The sequence below is a fragment of the Daphnia pulicaria genome, chromosome 4, assembly GCF_021234035.1.
Source record: "Daphnia pulicaria isolate SC F1-1A chromosome 4, SC_F0-13Bv2, whole genome shotgun sequence".
NCBI classification, from domain to species: domain Eukaryota; kingdom Metazoa; phylum Arthropoda; class Branchiopoda; order Diplostraca; family Daphniidae; genus Daphnia; species Daphnia pulicaria.
Genome location: NC_060916.1, coordinates 11,748,838 through 11,773,186, shown reverse-complemented (window position 1 = coordinate 11,773,186; position 24,349 = coordinate 11,748,838). Strand labels below are relative to the sequence as shown.

Sequence of the window (24,349 nt, the reverse complement as noted above, 5' to 3'; positions counted from 1 at the left end):
TCACCTGCCCCGGAATTTTCATGTTGTAATTTCTAATAGGGGAGAGAGAGAGAATACCTTCATCCCCCTCCTATATAAAATATCGTTGTATAGTAGTTCCGGTCTGCCAGTTTTTCATTGCTCATTAACATGCCCCAACTCCGCATTTCATTCGTTGAAAAGAGTCGCACGTTTTTATCAATCATCTTTTTTTTTTACAATTCTACACGAGTTGTTTAACAAGAAAAATGGGTTTGCCAGTATCGAATGTCTGATATTTGACATTGAGCAAGAAGAAAGAAAAAGAACATTTTCTTGATGATGATGATGTAGCCCGGAGAAACGGGAAAAACCCCCCGGTTGCGTAACCTCCCGAATTGCGCTATTCCATTCAAGTAAAAATTTTTTAATAAATTTCAACTAATTCCCAATTCGTTAAATTTTTTTTAAAGCAATCTAAATGTTAGAAATTTGTAAATCCATCAATTTCATTTCAATTTTGATTCTAAATTTATATTTACAAAGGGGTGAAAAATAAAACTAGTTGAATATTTGTCCGTCTGGTGTCGCTGTCTGGGCCACAGGTAAAAAAGAAATAAAAAAAGGTGAGTTTGTTCGGTTGGCTGAATAGCGGCGGCGCGCACCACAGACACACACAGACACACACAACAACAAGCAACGGTGAAAATGTTTTAAAAAAAGAACCCAACCTTCTTCTTCTCTCCCTCCCATCAGCCAGCCCCAAAAAGTGGAGGTGGGGTAGGAGGAAGGACACGACGAAAAAAGGGCTTCTCTGTCGGCCAGCTCAGTCGGTACCAATCCGTGCCAGCCAACACAACACATACACCTGAGCTATTTTCGTGTGTGTGTTGTTAGTGCAGGAAATACGAAGAAGAAGAAATCCAACTTCCACCCCAACAATTTTGACTCGCCACAATTTCAATTGAAATTTAAGAATTTTTTTATTTCGTTTGAAATTTGAATCAAATCGATCGACAACTTTCGGGTGGGGTGTCGTGTGTCGTCCATTTTCAATTTTTTTTTTTCAAGTTTGGTCAGGTGTGTGTGTGTGTGAATTATATAACAAGTGTTTTTTTGGTTGTGTGTGTTTTCTTGGGTGTGAATTTTTTGGTGGTTTTGTTGAGCTGCTTAGTTGTTGGCAACTTGCAAGTTGAAAAAGTGTGCGGATGCGCGGAGGAGTCGGACCAGCAGCAGCCCGACCGATGCTGCAGCCCGAGCCCAGACGGACTGCGAATCATGTGGACCAGTGCGACCGGGTGGACCGTCACGAAATGTCGTCCAAATCTTCTTCTAATTCTACTTCTACTTTTCGCTGTTTGTTCTCCTCCATGTTTGTGATATACGGAATATGTGCCGGCTTGTTGCTACTCTCACCCGTCACCTCGGCCACCACCACTGCAGAAGAGGAAGGCGATCGACTAGGTAAAAATAATATTCTTAAAAATTCCAATTAGAAATTCAGACACAAGTCTCACAGAGTGACGGACATTTTTATCTGTGTGTAACTGGTACTAGGAAGTCTCATTTGGTATGCCAAAAATTTTTTTTATTTTGTAGGAATTGTCGATTTAATTTTTAAGCTTTTTGGGGGAAATTCGAGTAGGACGTGTCAAATTATTTTTAGGTTCTCCGATTGTAAATCAATTTTTTTAACTTCTTTGACTTGCCCTCCTTTTTTTTCCTGGGTTGGTAATACAAGTGCACATACAAGAAGAAGAAGAAGTCCACCACCCTCGCCACGTCGCTGGAAAGTAGGCGGGGCTTTTAACTTTTTACGAAAAAAATAAAACTCGACCGGAGGGTGCCGCCCCTAGTCTAAAAAGAATTTTTCTTTGAAGAAAATTTATTTTTTCTTTTAAAAATAAAATAAAGTCGATATATTTTATTATTTTGTTCGAGGGCAAGGCCAAGGACATGCATACAAAACTTAAAGAGCGAATTGGGAATTCAACAGGATTTTTCTAAACTTTTACCGGTTAATTGTTTTATTTTTTACCTTTTTTTTCGCTTAATCCTTTATTGAAAAAGACCCTGGATATTTATTCCAGTTCGTACCGAACAATAGAAGATGTTGTAGAGTCCCTGAAGAATGACGATTAACCCCCCAAGAAAATGTGTATAAATTTCTTTAAAAAACTATTTAAAAGTCTAGACTTGTTTGTATAGACTTTTTAAAAAAATATAGTTTTCCTTGATTGGAGCTTAGACAATTAACCTTGCCCAGTTCCGACCGGATTCGCAATTAAAAACAATCCCCCCCCCCTCTCTCAGACGTCAGCACAATAGGATTTGATGAAAATTCATTTCTTGTTTTTTTAACTTCGGGATCGATTGTGATCAATAAAATGTGTGCGTGAGTCTACGCATTGGTAAATAGGATTCCCGACTCGCTACAATATGCATGTGATGACTCTTGTGCTGTGTGTGTTTGTTGCCCTTGACGACCACCAAAAGGATCGATTTGTTTGGCGAATCAACCAAATATTTCAAGAGCGCACGACACAATTTTATTTTTGTTTTAAAAGAGATTTCGGATAAAAAACTGATCGATGACTGACGAATTCTCCAAAAAGAAACAAACATGGCGGATGTAGGAATAACAAAATAAAACCGGTTATGTAATCAAGATGAGGAATAACCTCTTTTTCGGCTCTGCTTCACACCGAGAAAGAGTTTTACCTATTTCTTCTTATTATATACAACCAACCACCACCCACACTATGTGCAGAAGTTGTTGTTGTTGTTCCGAATTTTTCATCAATTCCAGTTCGTTCACCTCAACTCCTCAGTGTTCTCATTTCCCCCTTCACCACCGAAGAAAAATTTTTCTTTCCACACGTTTTCTTCTTCTTTCTCGTTTGTTCGCTTGACGAGAAACAACAACCGCCGATTGCAGACGAATCGGTTTTTATTCCAGACGCACCTCAATACAATTTTCCTGGAACGAACGTCGTGAGTTTTGAGCGTGAAAAATAAAAAAAAAGAGAGCTGCAAAAATCTCTTGAGCAGATGAGATCATCACGCCAATAAGCCTAGTAACCTCAATCTGTTGATCACAAAATAAATGCAACGGAAAGATTATTTTATTACCGTAGAGAGACACATTTTTGACGAATAAGAATTTCTCCACAGCTGAAAAAGAAAAATGTCTAGCGGGCAAACGAAATACTAGATGCCATATAGTAAGTCAAAAGATAGATATATATACCTGTGTGTGTGTGTGTGTGTGTGTCTTTTTTATTATTTTTTCTTTTTTTAATACTCCCCGGACGAAGGAGGTTTTTCTTCTACATGGTGGTGCCGCGGGCGTTACACACACACACACACAAACCGGTGGTCGTTCACCTCTTCCATTTTCTTTGGTTCCCTTTTTTCATCAGGACTTTTTATTCTTCTTCTTCTTACCTTTCCATTTGCGACTTGTAGAAAAGATTTCTTCTTTTTTCGTTATTCATCAAAAACAGGCAAAGAATTTTTGGTTAACTTCAATGGCCGCAGCAGCAAATGAAAGAGAATGAAAGAAGGAATGAAATGTTTGGTTGGAAAAGAGAATTCACGGCTGATTGGATCAGCCGCCGTGTTCTTTTTTTCGGGTGTGTTATAGCAGCGTCCTCGCTTGTCCGTTTGTGGAAGAATGACGCCGTAACCTTGAACCTTCCCCGGTCTTTTTTTCTACCTTAACAACAACAAACGTGGAAAGGAAAAATAATTTAACATTTTTCTCGAAATATTTGAACAATCTTGCGCGCACACACGGAGTGGTCGGTCCCGAACGAAACACAAGATGGCCGCCTCGGCACGACACCTTCTTTCTTTCTTCTTTTAAAACATTTTTTCGGATGAGAAATGACTGCGGGAAAAACCGGCCCCACCAAAAAGAAAAAAATGGCGAACGCAACATGAACAAACGTGCACGTTTGGATGATTCGTTGGACGCCCGGGAGAGATGACAATCTTTTCTCTACAACTCTCTACTTGCTTTGGTTTATTTATTTATTGTTATTGCACTTTTCTTGAAAGAGTTACACAAACTAAAACAAGAGGGAAATGTGAGAGAGGGCAAAGTACCGTAAGATGGCTGCCGGGAGTGGAGGTGGTGCAGCTCTGTCTTCATTTACATCGAGTCACGATGAACCGGCACAAGGGAGACAAAGATGGCCGACAACAACACACCGTGGCATTAATTTCTTCACGATAGATTTTTTTTTGGTGGAGTGCAGTTATTAGACTCGCCCTCAAAAAAAGGAAAAAAAGCAAAAAGCAAATGTCAGGTTTCTGCTTCAACGTCGGTCATCTTCTTTGTTTCGTCTTTTACATGGCGGATCTTGTTGTGGAAAAAGAAACAAGATACACACACACACACAATATTCGGTCACGACCGTAGAAGGAAGTTGTATTTTTTTCAAACGGGGTTCGACCAATGCCTGAAACTCTAGTGGCTCTAATCTTTGTTTATCCAATATCGTCTGCTTTTTTCTCCCAATAAGGCAAATGTCAAAATACGAGAAACTGGTTATTTTCTAACCACATAATAAAACAAAAAGGATCGATCGTTGACTGTAGGTCGTGTGTAGAGAGATTTTGCAAATTAATTTATGTATGGCCTTTTTTTTCTGATGCAGATTTAAAACTGTAAAATCTTGTTTGGGAGCATTCTTGCTCTACTTAAAAATTCACTGTCTCTGGGACTTGTCATACCGCCCCCCCCCCTCTGAGTCAACAGGTATATATTTCCAGCCCCCTGAATTAACTTACATTGAATTGCTTTTAGAAGAATTGAATGGATGGAAAACTTTTTTGCATTTGTTTAACCTTTTGACTTGTTGACTCCATTTCCACAGCGAAACCCCCCATGTTTCTTTTGATGGTGTCTGCATTGATGAGCGAAAACCAAGCAGCATCAGATTTGGCAGCCCAAAAGAACTGTGTCATATGAATCTGGTTGAGCGATTCATGGGATTCGACAATCTTGAATATTCTGCTCTGCTGATCATCAGTGGGCCCACCCACTATATATCCGTTCCAGTCTGGGAATGTCAACTTGAAAGGCTTTGTCTGGTTCGCTAATCATGCTTTCACATCGAGGCATGTGATTCTTCTCTACCCCCCTTCTCTACTTTTTCCCACTGACGTCACCACACCTAACCGACCTAACCACGCTCGAAAAGTACCCAAGTATACACGTCTCACGAGGAAAAAGAATGAGCCAATGGTTTGGGCGATGTGTAATCATTAGACTCTACAGTCAAGAGTGATTTATTAGATACTTTTTTGCGGCTCGATCACGTTGCAACGCTGCGGGGTGAAAGGGAGAGAAATATAAACACCAGCGGTTCGTCGTAAATCATTTTATTTCTTTAAAAAGGACGATCTTTAAGAAAAGATGTTGGTACCAATTAAACTTGCAGTAGAGTAGTGCAACGACTTTATTTAGCCATGGCCATCAATTTTCAGATCCAACCACCATTCGATCCCGACCGGTAACTTTGCGATTGCCCAGCACGTTCAGTTCGTTTGCCAGGCGTCCGGCCGTAACGAATTCGTCAATTGCTGGTCCTCCAGCGTGCCGTCCGGGTCAGTTTCGCTGTCGTAACGGCCGCTGCATCCCGGATCGTTGGGTCTGCAACCACCAGCAAGATTGCCCAGATGCCGAGGACGAACCACTACGCTGTCGTGAGTCCCGCCGACTTTTAAACACACGCAAACAAACAAACAACCCTACAAATGAGTTGTAGCGCGAAATTTAATCGTCGTTAGTTTTTCGTGTGCGTGTTTTTCGTTGTTGTTGTTGTCCGTCCATTGTCTCGTCCGACTCTTGAAGTTGACCGATTGTGTGTGCTCACATCGCGTGAGAATTTTACAAAAGAAAAACACGTTCCGTTTTTTGACGCCATTGGCTACGACAGTGACTGTGCGGCCAAGTCGTTTATTCGTTCGTTCGTCTTGGTATAGGAAATGAGCTGTCGTATAGTCATTGCCTAACTGTTGCGTCGTTTTTATACCTTTTGTATTCGATTAAACTAACGGATTCTTAGTCAGCCTTACGTGTACTTAGCTCATTATCTTCCCTCTACTAATTCAATTTCGTTTGTTGGTTTAAACAACATTTTGTCTTTTTTCTGTGAGGTTGTCGTCGTTAATTAGTCTTTTACTAGAGTGAATTGTGTACGTGATAATTTTGTTGTTTTTTCCTTTTATTAATTCAATTTTCTTTTAACGAAATAAAGCTCCACCAGATTGCCCGACCGGGTCCTTCACGTGCGGCCGCTACGTCTTCAACCAGACCTACTGTCTACCGTCGTACCAACGGTGCGATAAGGTGGTGGACTGCATCGACGGCACCGACGAAGCGGATTGCGGTTAGTATAATAAACATCCCACCCCAAATAAAATTAACAAAAATTCTTTCTTTCTTGTATCAAAATATCCTCGATCCAATCGGAGCGGATCGACTTGCAAAGAAGTTTTTTCTGTGCGGAATCTTGTCCTTCTTTTATTTTTGCGGTTTTATAATATTCGCTCCTGGTTTTTTTGTTCACAGTCGTGAGTTTTCCGTGTCCGGGTGAGTGTACATCTGCGTGTGCACATCACCTTTGATCACGCAAGGGCGAATCTTCTACTCCTTTTTTAATTCAAATTTTTCCTCCTTCGCGGTTGTTGTTTTTCAGATGAATTGAATCGCCAATTTATTTCTCATTTTTCTTTCTAGGCTACCGGAGCTGTCAGAGCAAAGATTTCAAATGCTCGAGCGGAATTTGCCTGCCGCCGGAGAAGAAGTGCGACGGATTTCTCGACTGCCGAGATGGCGCTGACGAGGCTGGATGCACTTTCGCCGCCAACGTGACGTCCTGTCACCTGGACAAGTTCCGCTGCGCCAACGGCTGGGCGTGTTTGGAAACGAGCCGCAAGTGTGACCATCGCTCCGACTGCGCCGACGGCTCCGATGAAGTTGATTGCAGTGCGTATACTATTCCGTTTTCTTCTTATTTTTACGATTTCTACACACTCGTGAAAAAATATGTTTTTCACGATTTTATTTGTCATCCTGTGGCTTTTTTTCTTTTTCTCAACCCCTTTCTCTCTCTACCCCCCTCCGGTCGTTAACTGTTGCTATATAACATTCAGGAATTTTATTTTATTTTATTTGATATTTTTTCTCTCTGCAGATTTCCCGGCGTGTCACAGCGGTCAGTTCCGGTGCGACAATGGACTTTGCTTCCCCAACCGGTGGCGATGCGACGGTTTCGCCGACTGTGGCGACAATTCCGACGAGGCCAACTGCACGTTGATCGGATGCCCCGACAACAAGTTCCTCTGCCCCCAAGGATCGCCCACTGGCGGACCCAAGTGCGTCGAGCGGACCAAACTCTGCGACGGACACGGCGATTGCTCCGACTTGGCCGACGAAAAAGTTGAATGCTGTAAGCTCCCACCCACGAAAACTACTTGTTATTCTTCTTCTTCTTTTCCTTCTTGTGTAATATCTGAGAATTATCGGGTAACGGGCCGTGAAGGAACGGCCCTATTCTTCCTCCTCTTGTTGTTCCTGGTGTCCGTGTGGTTGCGGCTTTCAAATGCTGAGCGTGACGGCCTGAATTCGTTTTATTTAATTTTTATCCGTTTTTCTCTCTTTCTCTCTTTTGCTTGTACAACAACAACAACAACAACAACCAGCCAACCATCTTTGTACCAGCATCGGTTGTGCCCATCAATGCCGGCCATCGCCCGAAGGCGGCATCTGCATCTGCGCCGAAGGCCAGGTCCTTTCCACAACGGATAATCGGACATGTTCTGGTAAAGTTTCGAAACAACAACAACCGAAAAATAATCTCAAATGACAATTTGAATAGTTTTGTGATGATATCATTTTTATGGCATTTTCATTTGCAGATCGGGACGAGTGCAAGGAGTGGGGATTTTGCGATCAAACGTGCACCAACGTGGAGCGCAGTTTCGAATGCTCCTGCCAGGATGGCTACGAGCTGATTGACGGCAATCAGTGCGCCGCATCCAACGCCAGCCAATTCCGTCTCTACTTTGCTCACCATCAGCGGGTCGTCAAGATCGACGCCACCGGCCAGTCGATTGAGGTGAATTTTATACCCACACAATCGTCGAGTCCATCTAATTTAATTTCTTTTCTTTTTAAAACAATCTCTCCGGGGGAAATTAGTAAATAATTTCGGCAACCTTGAAAATGTTGTTGGCACGTCAATGTTCTTACAGTTTCTTGCTACCCCATTAGTAATCCAGGGTTAGATCTCGTTGGCCGGTCAAGTTAAAAAATAAAAGTGAATCCGCCTCTTAAATGTTTTCTTTTTCCCTGAAAAATTTCCATCCCGACATTAGCTGGGCGGATGCGATCACGACATTTAGAGTGCTGTTGTTGTTGTTGTTGCATTTTGACCTTGGAACGACCCTCCAATTTTTCTCTAGTCTTATTTCAAAAGAAATGTTATTATTTCAGGATTATTTCTTTTCAAAAACAAATTCCCAAGGATATAATAGCACTTCCGTGGAATTGTTGTTAAGTATGATTCCTTTAACCTCCCAGACACACGTGGAAATATTCTAATTAACGACTGGGTTTATTTTAGGAATCATGGCAGATCGCCTTTCCGCACTTGATACACCCGAAGATTATTTTTAATTTAATGGTTTTTCTTTTTATTAATTTCCAGACGGTGTCCAATTCGACCAGCGCCGGAGGACTGGATTATCATTTCAGACGGGGAATGATCTTATGGTCGGATCTGGAGACTCGGAAGATTTATTCGGCCCCGCTGGACAGCTCTCTGGGCCAGGACAAACCGCCCACGACGACAGGTGGTAGCGGCGCCAGCAGCCGTGAAAGTCGATCCAGTTCCAGTTCGGATATTTCGGTGCCAACAGCTTGGCTTCCGGTGGCCATTGCGGTCGATTGGATTGGCGACAAACTCTTTGTAGCCGACGCTCTAGGTCAAAAGATTGATGTCTTCGAGCTGGATGGCCGCTGGCACGCCATCGTCATCAGCAACAACATGTCGGAGCCGACGGATTTGGCGCTGGACCCCACCCAGGGCGTCATGTTCGTCTCGGAGAACAGCCGAATCTTCCGGGCCAACATGGACGGATCGAAAATGAAGGACTTGGTGACGGATGCCATTTACAAAGCTTCCGGATTGGCCGTCGATTTGCCCACCAAGCGCATCTTCTGGTGCGATTCCCTGCTGGACTACATCGAGACGGTCGACTACGACGGGAAAAATCGATTCCTGGTCGTCCGGGGAGCCGCCAACGTTCCGGCAGCTTCGCGTTTGGCCGTTTTTGAACGCTCCGTCTTCTGGACGGACGGCACCAAGCAAGGCGTCTTGTCCGTCAGCAAATTCAAGGGTAAACTTATTATCGATTGAAATTTTAACATTCGACTTTATACTCAAATAATTATCTTTAATTGCAGGAGAATCGACGATCCAAACAATCTACCGGATGAGAAACGTGACTAGGGAACCGAAAGCCATCCGCGCTGTCCACCGGTTACTGCAGCCGCAGCTGGCCAATCCCTGCGGAACGAATAACGGAGGTTGCCAGCACATGTGCATCGTTTCGCAGCGGGCCGACGGCCAGGGTCTTGGATTCCGCTGTGCCTGCAACATTGGTTATCGGCTGGCCGATGACCGGATGTGGTGCTCGCCCGTCGAAGACTTTCTGATGTACTCGCAGCAGAAATTCATCAAGGGCCGAGTCATCCTGCCCGTCTCTGAAGGATTTGACGACGCCATTTCTCCCATCGTTTCCAGGACGGCCCGTTTTGTCGGCCTGGATTTCGACTCGTACGACGACCACATCTACTACTCTGACGTCATTCTGGACGTCATTTACCGCATCCGGCGCAACGGAACCGGCCGTGAAAACGTCCTGGCCTCGCAGAATGAAGGCGTCGAAGGTTTGGCTCTTGACTGGGCCTCCAAGAATCTCTACTACATCGACAGCCGCAAAGGGACGTTGAACGTCCTCAACACCCGCAACTCGACCTACCGGCGGACTTTACTCCGCGACCTGAAGCGCCCCAGAGCCATTGTCGTCCATCCCAACAAGGGTTTCATCTTCTACTCCGAGTGGGACAGGCCGGCCAACATCAGCCGGGCTTACCTCGATGGCACTCACTTGATGGTCTTCAAGAACATTCTCCTCGGCTGGCCCAACGGTCTGGCCATCGATTTCGAGACGGACAGGCTCTACTGGTGCGACGCTCTGCTGGATCACATCCAGCATTCCAAACTGGACGGAACGGACGTCAGAACCATCAGCTCCCGACTTGTCCGTCACCCGTTTTCGTTGGTCGTCTTTAAAGACATTATCTACATCACCGATTGGCGTCTGGACGGAATCGTGCGGATGAATAAAACCACCGGAGAGAGCGAGAAGGTCATCATTCAAGTCCAGGAGAACAATCGTCTTTATGGCATCAAAGTCTATTCCAAACAAACTCAGGTATATTTTGTGTGAAATGACATCACATCCGCATTACCTAACATTCTTTTTGTCCGCCAATTATTTTTCCAGAACATCATTGCCGGCCATCCCTGCGCCACGAACAATGGAGGATGCGAGAAACTTTGTTTCCCCATCCCGTCGAATTTGACGACTTCCGGATTGACGCCGGAATGCGGATGCCCTTACGGCGAGAAACTCTCGCCGGACCGGAAGACTTGCATTCTCGATCCGGGATCGGAGCCACCCGTCCAGGCCTGCCCCAACATCTGGGATTTCACCTGCGACAACCAGCGCTGCATCCCCAAGACGTGGGTCTGCGACGGCGACGACGATTGCCTGGACAATTCGGACGAGAATCAAAACTGCACCAAGCCGACGTGCTCGACGGACGAGTTCCAGTGCACATCGGGCCGCTGCATCCCCAACTCGTTCCGCTGCGACTCGGATAACGACTGCGGCGACTCGTCGGACGAGACGGGCTGCGTCAACGTCACGTGCGACGCTTCCCAGTTCACTTGCGACAACGGCCGCTGCATCCCGCCCACCTGGAAATGCGATTCCGAAAACGATTGCGGCGACGGAAGCGACGAAGGAGGTGAGACACAAACGAAAATGGAAAAATTCCGGTTCCGTTTGTTCAATTGTTTTTTTTTTTCTCTTTCCAGATTTCTGCGCCGAACGGACTTGCGCCTATTTCCAGTTCACTTGCCCGCGTTCCGGCCACTGCATCCCGCAGTCGTGGGTCTGCGACGGCGACAACGATTGCTTCGACAACAAGGACGAGGAAGGATGCCCGCCCATCACGTGCTCTGCCCAGCAGCTGAAATGCGGCAACGGCAAGCAGTGCGTCCACGAGTCGTACAAGTGCGACGGCATTCCTGACTGCGACGACGGCAGCGACGAGGTTGGCTGCCCGTCACTGGCCCCCGACCAGTGCAACGAGGAGAAGCAGTTCAACTGCGCCCGCTCTGGCGTCTGCATCCCGCGGGCCTGGCACTGCGACGGCACCAAAGACTGCGAAGACGGATCGGACGAGCCGGACACGTGCGGCGAGGTCAATTGCGGCAAGGATTACTTCAAGTGCAACAATTCGCGCTGCGTCATCAACACGATGGTCTGCAACGGCCAAGACGATTGCGGCGACGGATCGGACGAGGATGATCGACACGCTTGCTCTCGCCCGCCTTTCCAATGCCCGGCTGGCCAGTGGCAATGCCCCAGAGTCACGGATCGCTGCATTAACGTGACCCAGGTAACCAAAATGAATTCCATCACGTCCATTTGAAATGCAAATGAAATTATTTGGTCCGGCGAAAACCAGTTTTTTCTCCCGTTTGATTCTGCGAATCTTTGAACAGATATCCTGGAAATCAAATCGTTTCTCTATAAATGGAATTCCGTCTGAATTCCACCGATTAATTAATTCATTTTTCTTTTTATTTGGTTTCAGGTTTGTGATGGGAAACGGGACTGTCCCAGCGGATCAGATGAAGGACCCGGATGTGACACCAAAGATTGCGAGGATCACGGGGCTTCTTGCTCCAACGGCTGCATGCAAACACCCGCCGGGCCGTTGTGCCTCTGTCCGCCCGGCGAAGTTCTTTTGGCCAACGACACGAAAGCCTGCGTCGATCTGGACGAGTGCCAATTCCCAGGTTCGTGCTCGCAATCGTGCCGGAATACCAAGGCCACTTTTATCTGCTCCTGCTCCGAGGGCTACCTCCTGGAAGAAGACAAGCACACGTGCAAGGCCATCAATTCCAGCAGCGCCTTTTTGCTCATTTCCAACCGTCGCTCTCTGCTCGTCTCGGATCTCAAGGAGAAATCAATCGAAGTCGTTCCGGTCGAAGTGGAGAATGTCGTGGCTTTGGCTTCCGACACCCACTCCAACGTCCTCTACTGGTACGACATGAAGACGAAGAAGATCTTCCGCAAGGAGCTGTCCGGCACGCCCAAGGTCATCATCAGCAGCGGTGCCGATCTCATTGAAGGATTGGCCCTGGACTGGATCGCCCAGAATCTCTACTGGGTCGATTCCAGGCTCAACACGATCGAAGTGTCGAGGGAAAACGGATCCAACCGGATGGTCCTCTTGTCCAAAGATATTGACCAGCCCCGCGGCATCGCCCTGGACCCTAGTCCCGACGCCAGGGTTCTCTTCTGGACCGACTGGGGAGACCACCCGCGCATCGAGCGAGTCAACATGGATGGAAGCAACCGGACGAGCATTTTGACGAGCAAAATTTTCTGGCCCAACGGCCTGACTCTCGACCTGCCCACCAAAAGGGTTTACTTTGCCGATTCCAAGGTGGATTACATCGACTATTGTAATTACGACGGAAGTGGAAGGCGTCAAGTCTTGTCCGGCAGTCACTACCTGCTCCACCCGCATTCCCTGGCCGTTTTCGAAGACACGGTGTACTGGACGGATCGCCAGCTCAATCGCGTTTTGGCTGCCAACAAATTCACTGGGCAGAATCAGACGGTCTTTTCCCATTTGGTTTCCCAGCCGTTGAGCGTCCTGCTCCACCATCCGGCGCTGCAGCCTCTGTCTCCCAATCCCTGCGCCAACGCCACCTGCGGCCATCTCTGCCTCCTCTCGCCCGTTTCGCCCACGGGTTACACTTGCCGATGCCGGCCCGGATATCGTTTGAATCCGCTCGGATCCACCGGCCAGTGTATCGAAGAGGAATCGCCTTACTTGATTTTGATGAAGGGATCGCAGATTATCGACCTGAGCCTCACTCCCAACAGCGACAGTGACAGCCGAGGAGGCCGTCTGACTCCGGTGGTGGAAGTTGGCGCCGGAAGAGAGCTGGATTTCGACCGGAAGGGCGAAGCTATGTACTGGATCGAGGTCCTGGAAGGCGACGAGGAGAACGGAACACTCTACAAGATGAACCTGGGCGGCGGCAACAAGACCTCCTTCCTCAGCGACCTGGACACTGGAATCGTTGGAGCTCCTTACACTTTGGCCTTCGACTGGGTCGGCCGCAATCTCTACCTGGGCAACAAGAAAGCTTCCAACATTGAAGCCATCCGAGTCGACGGCAAGACCAAACATCGGACGGTCATCCTATCCAACGACGGGACGGACGTGTCCGTCGCCAAACCCCGGGCCATCGCTCTCGATCCTTACGAGGGCAAACTCTACTGGCTGGACGAAGGCGGTTTCGGCATTCCCCGCAAAATCTCCAAGGCCAACATGGACGGAACGGAAGTGCGCAACCTGTTCACCGACATTGGCCAGCCGCTGTCGCTGACGATCGACCTGGCCAACAAGCAACTCTACTGGAGCACCATCAACGAGGCCGAGATCGAAGCCTCTGATGTGGAGGGTAACAACAGGCGGAAGATTATATCCAGCGGAATCAACAAACCCGTTTCCTTGGCCGTCTTCGAGTCGAGGATGTACTACCTGGACACGGTCTACGAAGAAGTGGCCCGAGTTGACTTGCCCAACGGCGACAACAAGCAAATTTTGAAGAACAATCAGCCGGATCTCAAGACCTTCCGGCTCTATCACAAGCGATCCACTCCGGATAACCATCCCTGCGCCATTAACAATGGCGGATGCGAGCACCTGTGCATCCCTTCGGCGTCCAACACTCGAGTCTGTCGCTGCTCTTTGGGTTCCAGGAAGGACGGCGAAACGCGCTGCGTTCCTTACAAATCCTTCGCCATCGTGTCCCAGTTGACTCTGACCCGTGGATTCTCGCTGGAAGACTCGGCCGCCGAGGGTATGATCCCCATCACTGGATTGGGGCACAACATCCTTCACGTCGACGTACACTGCGCCGACAACTGGATTTACTGGGTGGAATTCAACAAGGACAAGCTCAACGGAATCTTCCGTGTCCGACCCAACGGATCGGAATTGACGCACGTCGTTAGCTCCGGAATCGGTTCCAACGGCATCCGCGGTCTGGCGGTCGATTGGTTGGCCGGCAATTTGTACTTCACCAACGTTTTCCCTCACGAGACTTACATCGAAGTCGCCTGGCTGGACGGCAGCAAGCGGATGGAATTGCTGAGGAGCACCAAAGAGTCGCCCAGGGAGCTGGCCGTCAACCCCATCAAGCGATTCCTCTACTGGATCGATAACGGCCAATTCCCAGTCATCGGAAAGGCCCTCCTGGACGGCAGCCAGTGGACGCCTTTGGTCACTTCCGGAATCAGCAGCCCCAGGGATTTGACAGTCGACATGCAGACCCACGACGTCTACTGGGTGGATTCTCGTGAGGACGCCATCCAGCGGATTTCTTACACGGGCGGAAACCGGCAGCTCATCCGCCGCAATTTGCCCAACCCCATGGGCATCGCCCTGCTGAAGAACACGGTCTACTGGGTCGATCGCAATTTGGGCTGCGTCTTCCGGGCTTCCAAGCAACCCGGAAACACGACTCTGCCCGAAAAGGTGAAGACTGGGCTGGATAACCTGCGCGACGTTGCCATTTTCGACATTTCCAATCAGCCGCAAGGCGAAACTCCCTGCACTAAGACGCCGGAAACGGGTGGATGCGAGCAGCTTTGCTTCGCTTACCCGACGGATTCGATGACGCCTTCGCCGTCGCTCTTTGGATTCCAGTGCAAATGCGCCACGGGATCGCTGCAGGAGGACGGGCGGACGTGCGGAACTCCCAAGGAGTATTTGGTCTTCGCCACCCGCACGGAAATTCGATCCGTTTCGCTGGATCCCAAAGCCCTGAGCGCCCCGTTCGCTCCCCTCGTCAATTTGTCCAACGTCGTCGGTTTGGATTTCGACTTTGCCGACCACCGTCTCATCTACACTCAAATCCGGCCGGATGCCCGGATCGCCTGGTACAATTCGGAGAATCCCTCGGCCAGCAACGCCACTCTGATCAAGTCGGGACCCATCAATCCGGAAGGCATCGCTTACGACTGGACTCACAAAAAGATTTACTGGACCGATTCGGCCAACAGCAGCATCTACGCCATGAACCTGGACGGGACCCAAGTGGTCAATATCGCCCGGGTCGACCGCCCAAGGGCAATTGTTCTCCACCCGTGCAGAGGTTACATGTTCTTCACCGATTGGGGAAGGTCAGTACAACTTTGAATTGATTTCCGTTTCAATTCCATCGAAATTAATTTGTCTAATTCGATTTGCCCGACAGATTCGGACCGAACGGAAAGATTTTCCGTGCCACAATGGCCGGTACGATGAAGGAGGCCATCATCAGTCAAGATCTGACGCAGCCGAGCGGCCTGGCCATCGATTACGACGACGACATGCTCTACTGGACCGACGCCGTCCGAGAGAAGATTGAGCGATCCAACCTGGACGGTACCAATCGCGAGGTTCTCATCACGGCCACCATTTACCCGTTCGCCATTACGGTTTTCGGCAATTTCATCTACTGGACGGATTTGCAGCTGCGCGGACTCTACCGGGCCGAGAAACACACCGGCGCCGACATGATCGAACTGGTCCGTCGCCTGGACGACTCTCCACGCGATCTCCAGGTAATTTGCCATTTTACAAATAACAATAAAACAAAATGGGTTTAATATTAAAACGTGCCGTTCCGGCCGGATTATTTTTCGCAGGTGTTTTCTCCCGAGCGACAGCGTTGCCAATTTAATCCCTGCACGTTCAACAACGGCGGATGCGCCCAATCTTGCCACCCGTCGACCAACGGCACGTCCGAGTGCAAGTGCGACGAGTCTACCAAGCTGGTGAACGACAACCGGATGTGCGTGGGCCGGAATTTGACTTGCGAGGGCAACAAATTCTACTGCGCCAACGGCAAATGCATTTCGCGCCTGTGGGCCTGCGACGGCGACGACGACTGTGGCGACAATTCCGACGAGGACAAGGGCTACTGCTCGTTCCACACTTGCGGGCCCATCGAGTACCGTTGCGGCAACGGGCGCTGCATCTTCAAGTCGTGGAAGTGCGATCACGAGAACGATTGCGGCGACAACACGGACGAGGATGGATGTACCTACGCCAGCTGCGCCGAAGGAGAATTCACCTGCGCCAACCAACGGTGCATCTCCATGACTCAGGTAACCGCAACTCAATTTCTTTTTTTAATCTTTCTAACCGATTCCGATTCGGCCGGATGACTTTTTTCGCGATTAAAATTTCGTTTCAGTTGTCTGCCAACGTGACGGGCAATTTTATTTTGTTTTGTTAAATTGAATTTGAATTTTATTTTTTAAGGTTTGCAACGGAATTAATGACTGCAAGGACGCCAACACGACGGATGAGGCCAGCGATCGTTGCGCGAGGAACACGACTTGCCCGTCCAACCATTTCAAGTGCAACTCGACCAACATTTGCGTGGAGCCGTTTTGGCTGTGCGACGGCGACAACGACTGCGGTGACAATTCGGACGAGAACGACTCGGCCTGCACGCAGCGATCGTGTCCCAGCAACAGCTTCCGCTGCCCCAACAACAACCGCTGCATTCCGGCTACCTGGTACTGCGACGGAGACGACGATTGCGGCAACGGAGCCGACGAGCCGCCGGATTACTGCAAATCGGGAACCAAGACCTGCTTCGGCGACCTCTTCACCTGCGACAACGGCAACTGCATTCCGCGCATTTACATCTGCGACGGCGACAACGATTGCCTGGACAACTCTGACGAGGACAACCGACACCAGTGCGGAAGCCGCAAATGCGACTCTGAGACGGAATTCTCGTGCAGCGCCAACAAACAATGGGGTAGAGTTTGAAACATTTTAAATTTCTGAGAAAATTAACTGATTCCGGAATTTTTTCTTCCGCCACAGGCAAAGCTCAATGTATTCCGCGCAAATGGGTTTGCGATGGCGATCCGGACTGTGTCGACGGAGCCGACGAGAACTCGACTTCGCTCAACTGCACCTCGCGCAACAGCTGCTCGGCGGAGCAGTTCACTTGCGGCAACGGCCGCTGCATCCACCGAAACTGGACGTGCGATCACGACAACGACTGCGGAGACGGGTCGGACGAAGGGCCCGAATGCAACGGAAAGTACCGCACCTGCTCGCCGACGGAATTCGCCTGCCAGAACGCCAAGTGCGTGGCCAAATCGTATCACTGCGACAAGGAGAACGATTGCGGCGACTGGTCGGACGAGTGGAACTGCACCTACAGCGGAGGCAAAAGCGGAAGCACTCCGGTGGCCACCTGTCCGGACGGCCAATTCAAATGCGCCAACAGCAGCCAGTGCATCGACGAAAGTCTGGTCTGCAACAAAGTTTCCGACTGTCCGGATGACAGCGACGAGTCGCACCTGTGCGGAGTCAACGAGTGTCTCAAGGTGGAGGTCCACCAGTGCGGCCAGCTCTGCATCGACGCCCCCATCAAGTACAAGTGCGCCTGCAATCCGGGCTACCGGCTCATGGCCGACGGCAAAGCCTGCACGGATGTGGACGAATGTACCGACACCCCTGGAGTCTGTTCCCAGTACTGCGTCAACTCGCCCGGCTCCTACTATTGCAAGTGTAACGAGACGTACTACGAGCGGGAGGCGGACGAGCACACTTGCAAGAGGAAAGACTCTATCACGCCCTGGTTGGTTTTCACCAACAAGTTTTACGTCCGCAACATGTCGATTGATGCTAAACAGTACGCCGTCGTCCATCAGGACCTCCGCAATGTCGTGGCCGTCGATTTCGACTTCCGGGAGGACCGTCTCTACTTTGCCGACGTCAACGCCAAGACCATTTACCGGGCGTTCGTCAACGGGACCAGCACCAAGGAGACGATCATCAAACACGATTCCATGGGCCTGGAAGGTCTGGCCGTCGATTGGGTCGGTCGCAAGTTGTACTGGCTGGATCGGCATTCGAAACACGTCGAAGTGTCTGAATTGGACGGCACTCACAGGAAGACGCTCAAGGCGGATGGCATTTCTGATCCCAGGGCCATCGTTGTCCATCCAGGAGCCGGATACCTGTTTTTCACCACCTGGCATTTGCAGGCCTACATTGGCCGGTTGGGCATGGACGGAAGCAATTTCACTCGCATCGTCACCTACGAACAGAGACTGGCCTGGCCCAATGCTCTCACCATCGACTACATGACGGACAAGCTCTTTTGGGCGGATGCTCATTTGGATTACATTGCCTATTCAGACCTGGACGGCCGGAATCGGCGCTACGTAGTCCAGGACACCCTGAAAGTCCCACACGTTTTCGCCATCACCGTCTTTGATGATTTCATCTTCTGGACCGATTGGAACTTGAAGGCCATCAGCCGGGCCAATAAGTGGACGGGAGAGAATTACACGGTGCTGCGCAACACGACGCACAGGCCCTACGATCTCCACGTTTATCATCCGCTCCGACAAGCCGCTTACCCCAATCCGTGCGGAAAGAACAACGGAGGCTGTTCCGGCTTGTGTCTCTTGTCTCCAGTCAAAAACGGAACGGTCGGTTTCAAATGCGTTTGCCCGAATCAATTCATTTTGGCTCCGGATGGAAAGACTTGCATTGCCAACTGTACCGCAGGTGAGTTGTTTTTTTTTTTAATTGATTTAATTCCATTCATCTTTAATTCTAATTCAAAATTTTATTTTATTTTTTAAAAGGACAACATCGTTGCGGAGGCAAAGACAACCGTTGCATTCCGCTCTACTGGAAATGCGACGGAGAAAAAGATTGTCAGGACGGAACGGACGAGCCCAGTTCTTGTTTGGAACGATTCTGTAAATCCGGACAGTTCCAGTGTAAGAATCACAACTGCACCACGGCCACGACACTCTGCGATGGAGTGGATGATTGCGGCGACGGATCGGATGAAAAGGACTGCGACATTCCTTGCCCGGAGAACGAATTCAAGTGCAATTCGACCGGCCGCTGTATCCTGGGAACGTGGAAATGCGACGGCGACAACGATTGTCGTGACGGCTCGGATGAAGATCCGGCCATTTGTCATTCCCGCCCTTGCGACACTGACACGGAATTCGCCTGCAAGAACGGAAGGTGCATCCAGAAATCGTGGTACTGCGACTCTGATAACGATTGCGGCGATGGATCGGACGAGCCGGCCCACATTTGCCGACAGAGAAACTGCACAGCCGGATGGAAACGTTGTCCTCAATGGGGCAACTACCGCTGCATTCCTCAGTGGCTCTTCTGTGACGGAAAAGACGATTGCCGAGACGGTAATAATAAAAAAAATTCCGGATTCCAGAATTCCGGAATTAATTTTTTTTAAATTGATTTTTACAGGCTCTGACGAATTGCCGGAACAATGTCCGAAATGTCACGAAACGGCCGAATTCCAGTGCAAGAACAAGCGTTGCATTCCCCGCCGCTGGACCTGCGATTTCGAAAATGATTGCGCCGACGGTGACGATGAAGACGAAGAACTCTGCCGCCACCAGTACCGCGAGTGTTCGGCCTCTGAATTCCGCTGCGCCTCGGATGGCAAGTGCGTTCCGGGCCGCTACCGCTGCGATCTCGACAGCGACTGTACGGACGGATCGGACGAGATGGGTTGCGAGGGCTTCACCTGCACCAACGGCACGTTCCAGTGTAAGAGCGGACACTGCATTTCAAAACACTTCCGCTGCGATGGAGAACGCGACTGCCACCTGGACGCCTCCGACGAAGCCGACTGTCCGCCTCGTTATCCTGGTAAATCAATTGTTTAAGGATTTAATTCAAACGTTTAACAACTCAAATGTTATCTGATTAGACGGAAAATACTGCCCACCGGAACGTTTTGAATGCGACAATCACGTTTGCGTCAACGTTGAAAATCGCTGTAACGGCGTCAACGATTGCGGAGACAATTCGGACGAGAAACCGGAAGAGTGCTCCGACAAGTGTGGCGGTCGGGATCGATTCCAGTGCGACAACCGCCGGTGCATTTTGCGCTGGCAGATTTGCGACGGCCACAACGACTGCGAGGACGGCTCGGACGAGAACAACGTGACGCTCTGCGCCAAGCGGCCCAAGCCGTGCAATCCCAACGAGCAGTTTACGTGCGCCAACCGCAACTGCGTGCCGAAGGAACTGGTCTGCAACTTGCAGAACGACTGCGAGGACGAGTCGGACGAGCGCGGCTGCCACTCGGCCAGCTCGTGCACCGATTCCAGCAACGGCGGATGCGAGCACCGCTGCCAGAACTTGACTGGTGGCGGCTACATCTGTTCGTGCAATCGAGGCTACATCGCTTCCAAGGAAAATCCAAAGATTTGCGAGGACGTCGACGAGTGCGCCACGCTCCAGCACAATTGCTCCCAAATTTGCATCAATCTCAAAGGTGTGCCAAATGTTAAGTTTTAATTTGAATTCGTTTTTAATTTCAACAAATTTTTTTTTTCGGGGTTTGTAGGATCGTACAAGTGCGGATGCCATTCCGGATTCGATTCGGTGGACAACGTCTCTGGCGTCTGCAAATCGCCTGGACCCTGGAATTTGCTCTTCTCCGACGGCAGTAACGTCATCTCGTTGAACACGACGCAGCGCAAGGAGCGCGAAGTCATTTTCGGCGAGAAGCGCATCCAGTCGCTGGATTTCGACCCCCATTCGCACATTGTCTTTTGGACGGACCCGATGGACCTGTCCATCAAGCGCTCTTACATTCCGGAGAGTAGCAACCAGGTGGAGATCGGCCATCCTCAAGTCATCGTCTCTTTCACGAAAACGGCCGTTCCTGTCGACTTGTCTGTGGATTGGGTGGCTCAGAATCTCTACTGGCTGGAGATGGACGGCCAGACGTCCAAGGGTCAAGTCGTCACTGCCAAAAACGACGGCCGTTACCGACGCAGCGTCGTTCCCCGAGGCATCGACACACCCACTTCCATCGTCGTCAATCCCATTTTGGGCGAATTGTATTGGACCCAAGCCGGATCTAACCCACGTATCGAAATGGCCTGGATGGATGGTAATGATGCAGCTATAAAACTTTGATTTCAATTTTTATTATTAATTTGTATTTCCCTTTTATTTCTTTAAGGTACGAAACGTAAAGTTTTGGTGTCTGAAAGATTGGCCCATCCGACGGCCATCACGATCGATTTCTCCATGGACAACACGATTTTCTGGGCTGATCACACGCTCAGCACGATCGAGATGATGAAGCGGGACGGAACTGGTCGAACGACGGTTCTGAGAGGCGATAACATCGACCGGCCGTCTTCCCTGGATGTGTTCGAGAGCACGCTCTACTGGATATCCACCGGAAAAGGAGAACTCAGGCGACAAGACAAGTTTGGCCGTGGTGTCATGGTTCGACTCGTCAAAGACATTGCCACGCCCAGTACCGTTAAAGGTACGAACTAATTAATTCCCAAATTCCGGAGTCGATCCAGCTAATTGTTTTCATTCAAACAGTTTTCAGTGAATATCGATACAATACGACGGTGAGCAATCCTTGCCTCAACAGCCCTTGTACTCACTTGTGTGTCCTTATTCCGGGCGGATATCGATGTGCTTGCCCCGACAGCACGATCCAGGTTCAAACTGGCGGAGAAGTGTCGTGCGACACGACTCAGGAACGACCTCGCCCGTCTCCTTTGCGCTGCCCTTGCCAGAATCGCGGTGTCTGCACCGGCGACGGCCAAGTCCAGTGCCAGTGCCCCAACGATTACGAAGGCGTCCATTGCGAGACCCACTTGTTGCGCCGGCCCACTCCATCCGAAAGTGTGGCACCAGCTTACATCATCGTCCCTATTCTGCTCATCATCCTCGCCGGATTGGCTGGAGCCGCCGTTTACGTCTTCTTCTTCCGACGATCCGGCCGAGCCAAGGGCTCTGGCTTCACCGGATTCGGTGGAAGTCCCAGCGTCTCCTTCCGCCAAGGCACCAACGTCGAATTCGGACCGGCTTCTTTCTCCGGAAACGGCTCTAATGCCTCTACTATGGTATGTCATAATATAATCTGTCCTTTTTTTTATCCTCTTTTACATTTAATGATGTAATTATTAAATTAAATTAGGAACCGGTGGATTCTGAATTCAATGGTCGAGACGCCTCGATTAAATCGCGTGATTTCTCCAACCCTATGTACGACGCTGTGGGTGGACCTGTGGATACTCCCAAGGGTGGCATCTACGAAGTCCCTGCCGAAATGATTAAAGGTAAAAATTCCCAACCAATTCCAAACAATTTTAACAAATTTTAACTTTATTTGGTTGAAATTGAATTTTCTCAAGGTATGCCGTTGTCTTCGGACCCCGTTCCGGGCTCGGCCGTGATATCCCCGTCCAGCATTGTCCACCAAGCATCACCACAGATTCACATCCGCCATCGAGAACTGGATCCTAGCAACGTGGACACGGGCAAGGATACACAAAAGTTGGTGGAAGACACCTCCGACTGTTAAACAAACACACAAAAATAACAAAGAAAAAAATTAGAGACTCCTGGATCACATTGTTGTCCGGGTGACATCGAGTGATAAGATTCAAACACACAAATTTTTGTCTGAAACAAAAAACAAAAAAACAAAAACAAAACACAACACAAACTTTAACTAATTTTATGGCAATAATATGCTTGAAATGGTTTTTTTTTATTTTACACACAGACACACATACCGACCAAGTCCGATCTTGCTTTCAGCAAGATTTCTTTTTTTATTTGAATTTTTACAAAATTGATGAATCGATTGATTTCATTAATTTTCATTGTTGTTGATTTATTTTCTACATTCCTTTCCTTTTTATTTGTCAGGACAAATTCCCTCCACACTCCCTCCTCAATGCTTTTGAAGTATCTCCATGGTAAATTTTTTTTTTTTCCATTAATTGAATTATTCCCTCCAATTATTTACTTCAACTCCTCTGGTGTAATTGTAAGTTTTCTTATTCACATCTTCCCACCATTTTTTTCCCGGGGTTGTTAATTTTTTTTTTTTTTTGTTCCGTGGTACTGGAACAAAAACATCACAACGCAGAAAAAAAGCACAAATTTAAACAAAAAAAAAGTGTGTACAGGATTTGTTTAACATTTTTAGTATTTTTTTTTTTTTTTAAATTTACAAACACGATCAAATTTGGTCATAATTTCTTCTTCATTTTTAACCAACAAAATATTCAGTTTCTTTATCGACCAAAAGTGTTGTTGGAAGGAAAGCAAAGCCAAGTACAGTACATGGAAAACTGCAAGTGAAATAAGGGCGGGGCCAAATGAAAATGGTTGTTGTTGTGAAAGGAAAAAAACGTCTTTTTTCTGCCTTGTAGATTTTTTTCCTTTTTTTTTTGTTTTGTTGTTGTATTATTCTGAAATGCAAATGAGGATCGAGTTGAAAGAAAAATTGACGAGGAGGAAAAAAACAAAACATAATCAAGCTTAGCCGTCGGCTGCCTTAAGAAAGACGTATACACAGAAACCAACACACGGACGCACACCTAGGGAATGATTGATTTCATTTCTTTCTGAAATTTCCTTCGTGCCGGGTTGTGTGTGTGTGTGTGTAATAATAATCGAATATTTAATCTTTCCCTCCTTTTTTATCACCACACGCAAAGCGCTCCCGAATTTTTTTCTCCTCCAAAATTGTTTTAAAAAAATTTTGTTTTTTTTCAGAAATTTCTGTCAAGTTTCTTTTGGAGTGTGAAATTTATTCTCTCTCTCTTCCTCCTCCTCCCTCCGTGTATCAATTTTTTTGCTCCCGCCCCAGCCCTTATCTCTCCCTATGGACCGAGCATGTTGAACTGCTATCAGATATGTTTCTATCTTAACTCTATATTGCAATAAACGGATTAAAGTTCTAATACTGGAGTTCCTGTATTTTTGACTTTTTTCCCTTTATAGATTTTTCACAGTTTACTTTGAACAGCAGAGAAAAACAACAGCCATCCGGCCGGAAGGATGTTAACCTTGCTAGGGATAACGAGATATGCGCGTCGATTTTTATCTCTAGTCTAGAATTTGCTTCGGGGTGAATCTCTTTTATTT

At 48.4% G+C, this 24,349-nt stretch overlaps 1 protein-coding gene across 1 annotated transcript; it reads left to right on the top strand.

Moving 5' to 3' along the window:
* Window positions 1-610: 610 nt before the first annotated feature.
* Window positions 611-24,165, top strand: LOC124336846 (low-density lipoprotein receptor-related protein 2-like). Its single transcript, XM_046790662.1, has 24 exons — window positions 611-1,422; window positions 5,455-5,673; window positions 6,228-6,359; window positions 6,710-6,958; window positions 7,167-7,421; window positions 7,675-7,794; window positions 7,891-8,090; window positions 8,682-9,372; window positions 9,440-10,473; window positions 10,546-11,071; window positions 11,142-11,728; window positions 11,927-15,540; window positions 15,615-15,963; window positions 16,048-16,509; window positions 16,667-17,174; window positions 17,243-18,946; window positions 19,027-19,602; window positions 19,670-20,077; window positions 20,139-20,708; window positions 20,781-21,332; window positions 21,405-21,719; window positions 21,782-22,311; window positions 22,386-22,527; window positions 22,603-24,165. The coding sequence occupies exons 1-24, from the start codon at window positions 1,167-1,169 to the stop codon at window positions 22,770-22,772; spliced, it is 14,169 nt and encodes a 4,722-aa protein (XP_046646618.1). The 5' UTR covers window positions 611-1,166; the 3' UTR covers window positions 22,773-24,165.
* The last annotated feature ends 184 nt before the right edge of the window (window positions 24,166-24,349 follow it).

Excerpts from the sequence above, each read along its gene's own strand:
- LOC124336846 (XM_046790662.1), top strand. The coding sequence starts at position 1,167 with ATGCGCGGAGGAGTCGGACCAGCAGCAGCCCGACCGATGCTGCAGCCC. Across the intron at positions 6,959-7,166 it reads CTCCGATGAAGTTGATTGCA|ATTTCCCGGCGTGTCACAGC; the intron begins GTGCGTATACTA and ends TTCTCTCTGCAG. Across the intron at positions 22,312-22,385 it reads GCTCTAATGCCTCTACTATG|GAACCGGTGGATTCTGAATT; the intron begins GTATGTCATAAT and ends AAATTAAATTAG.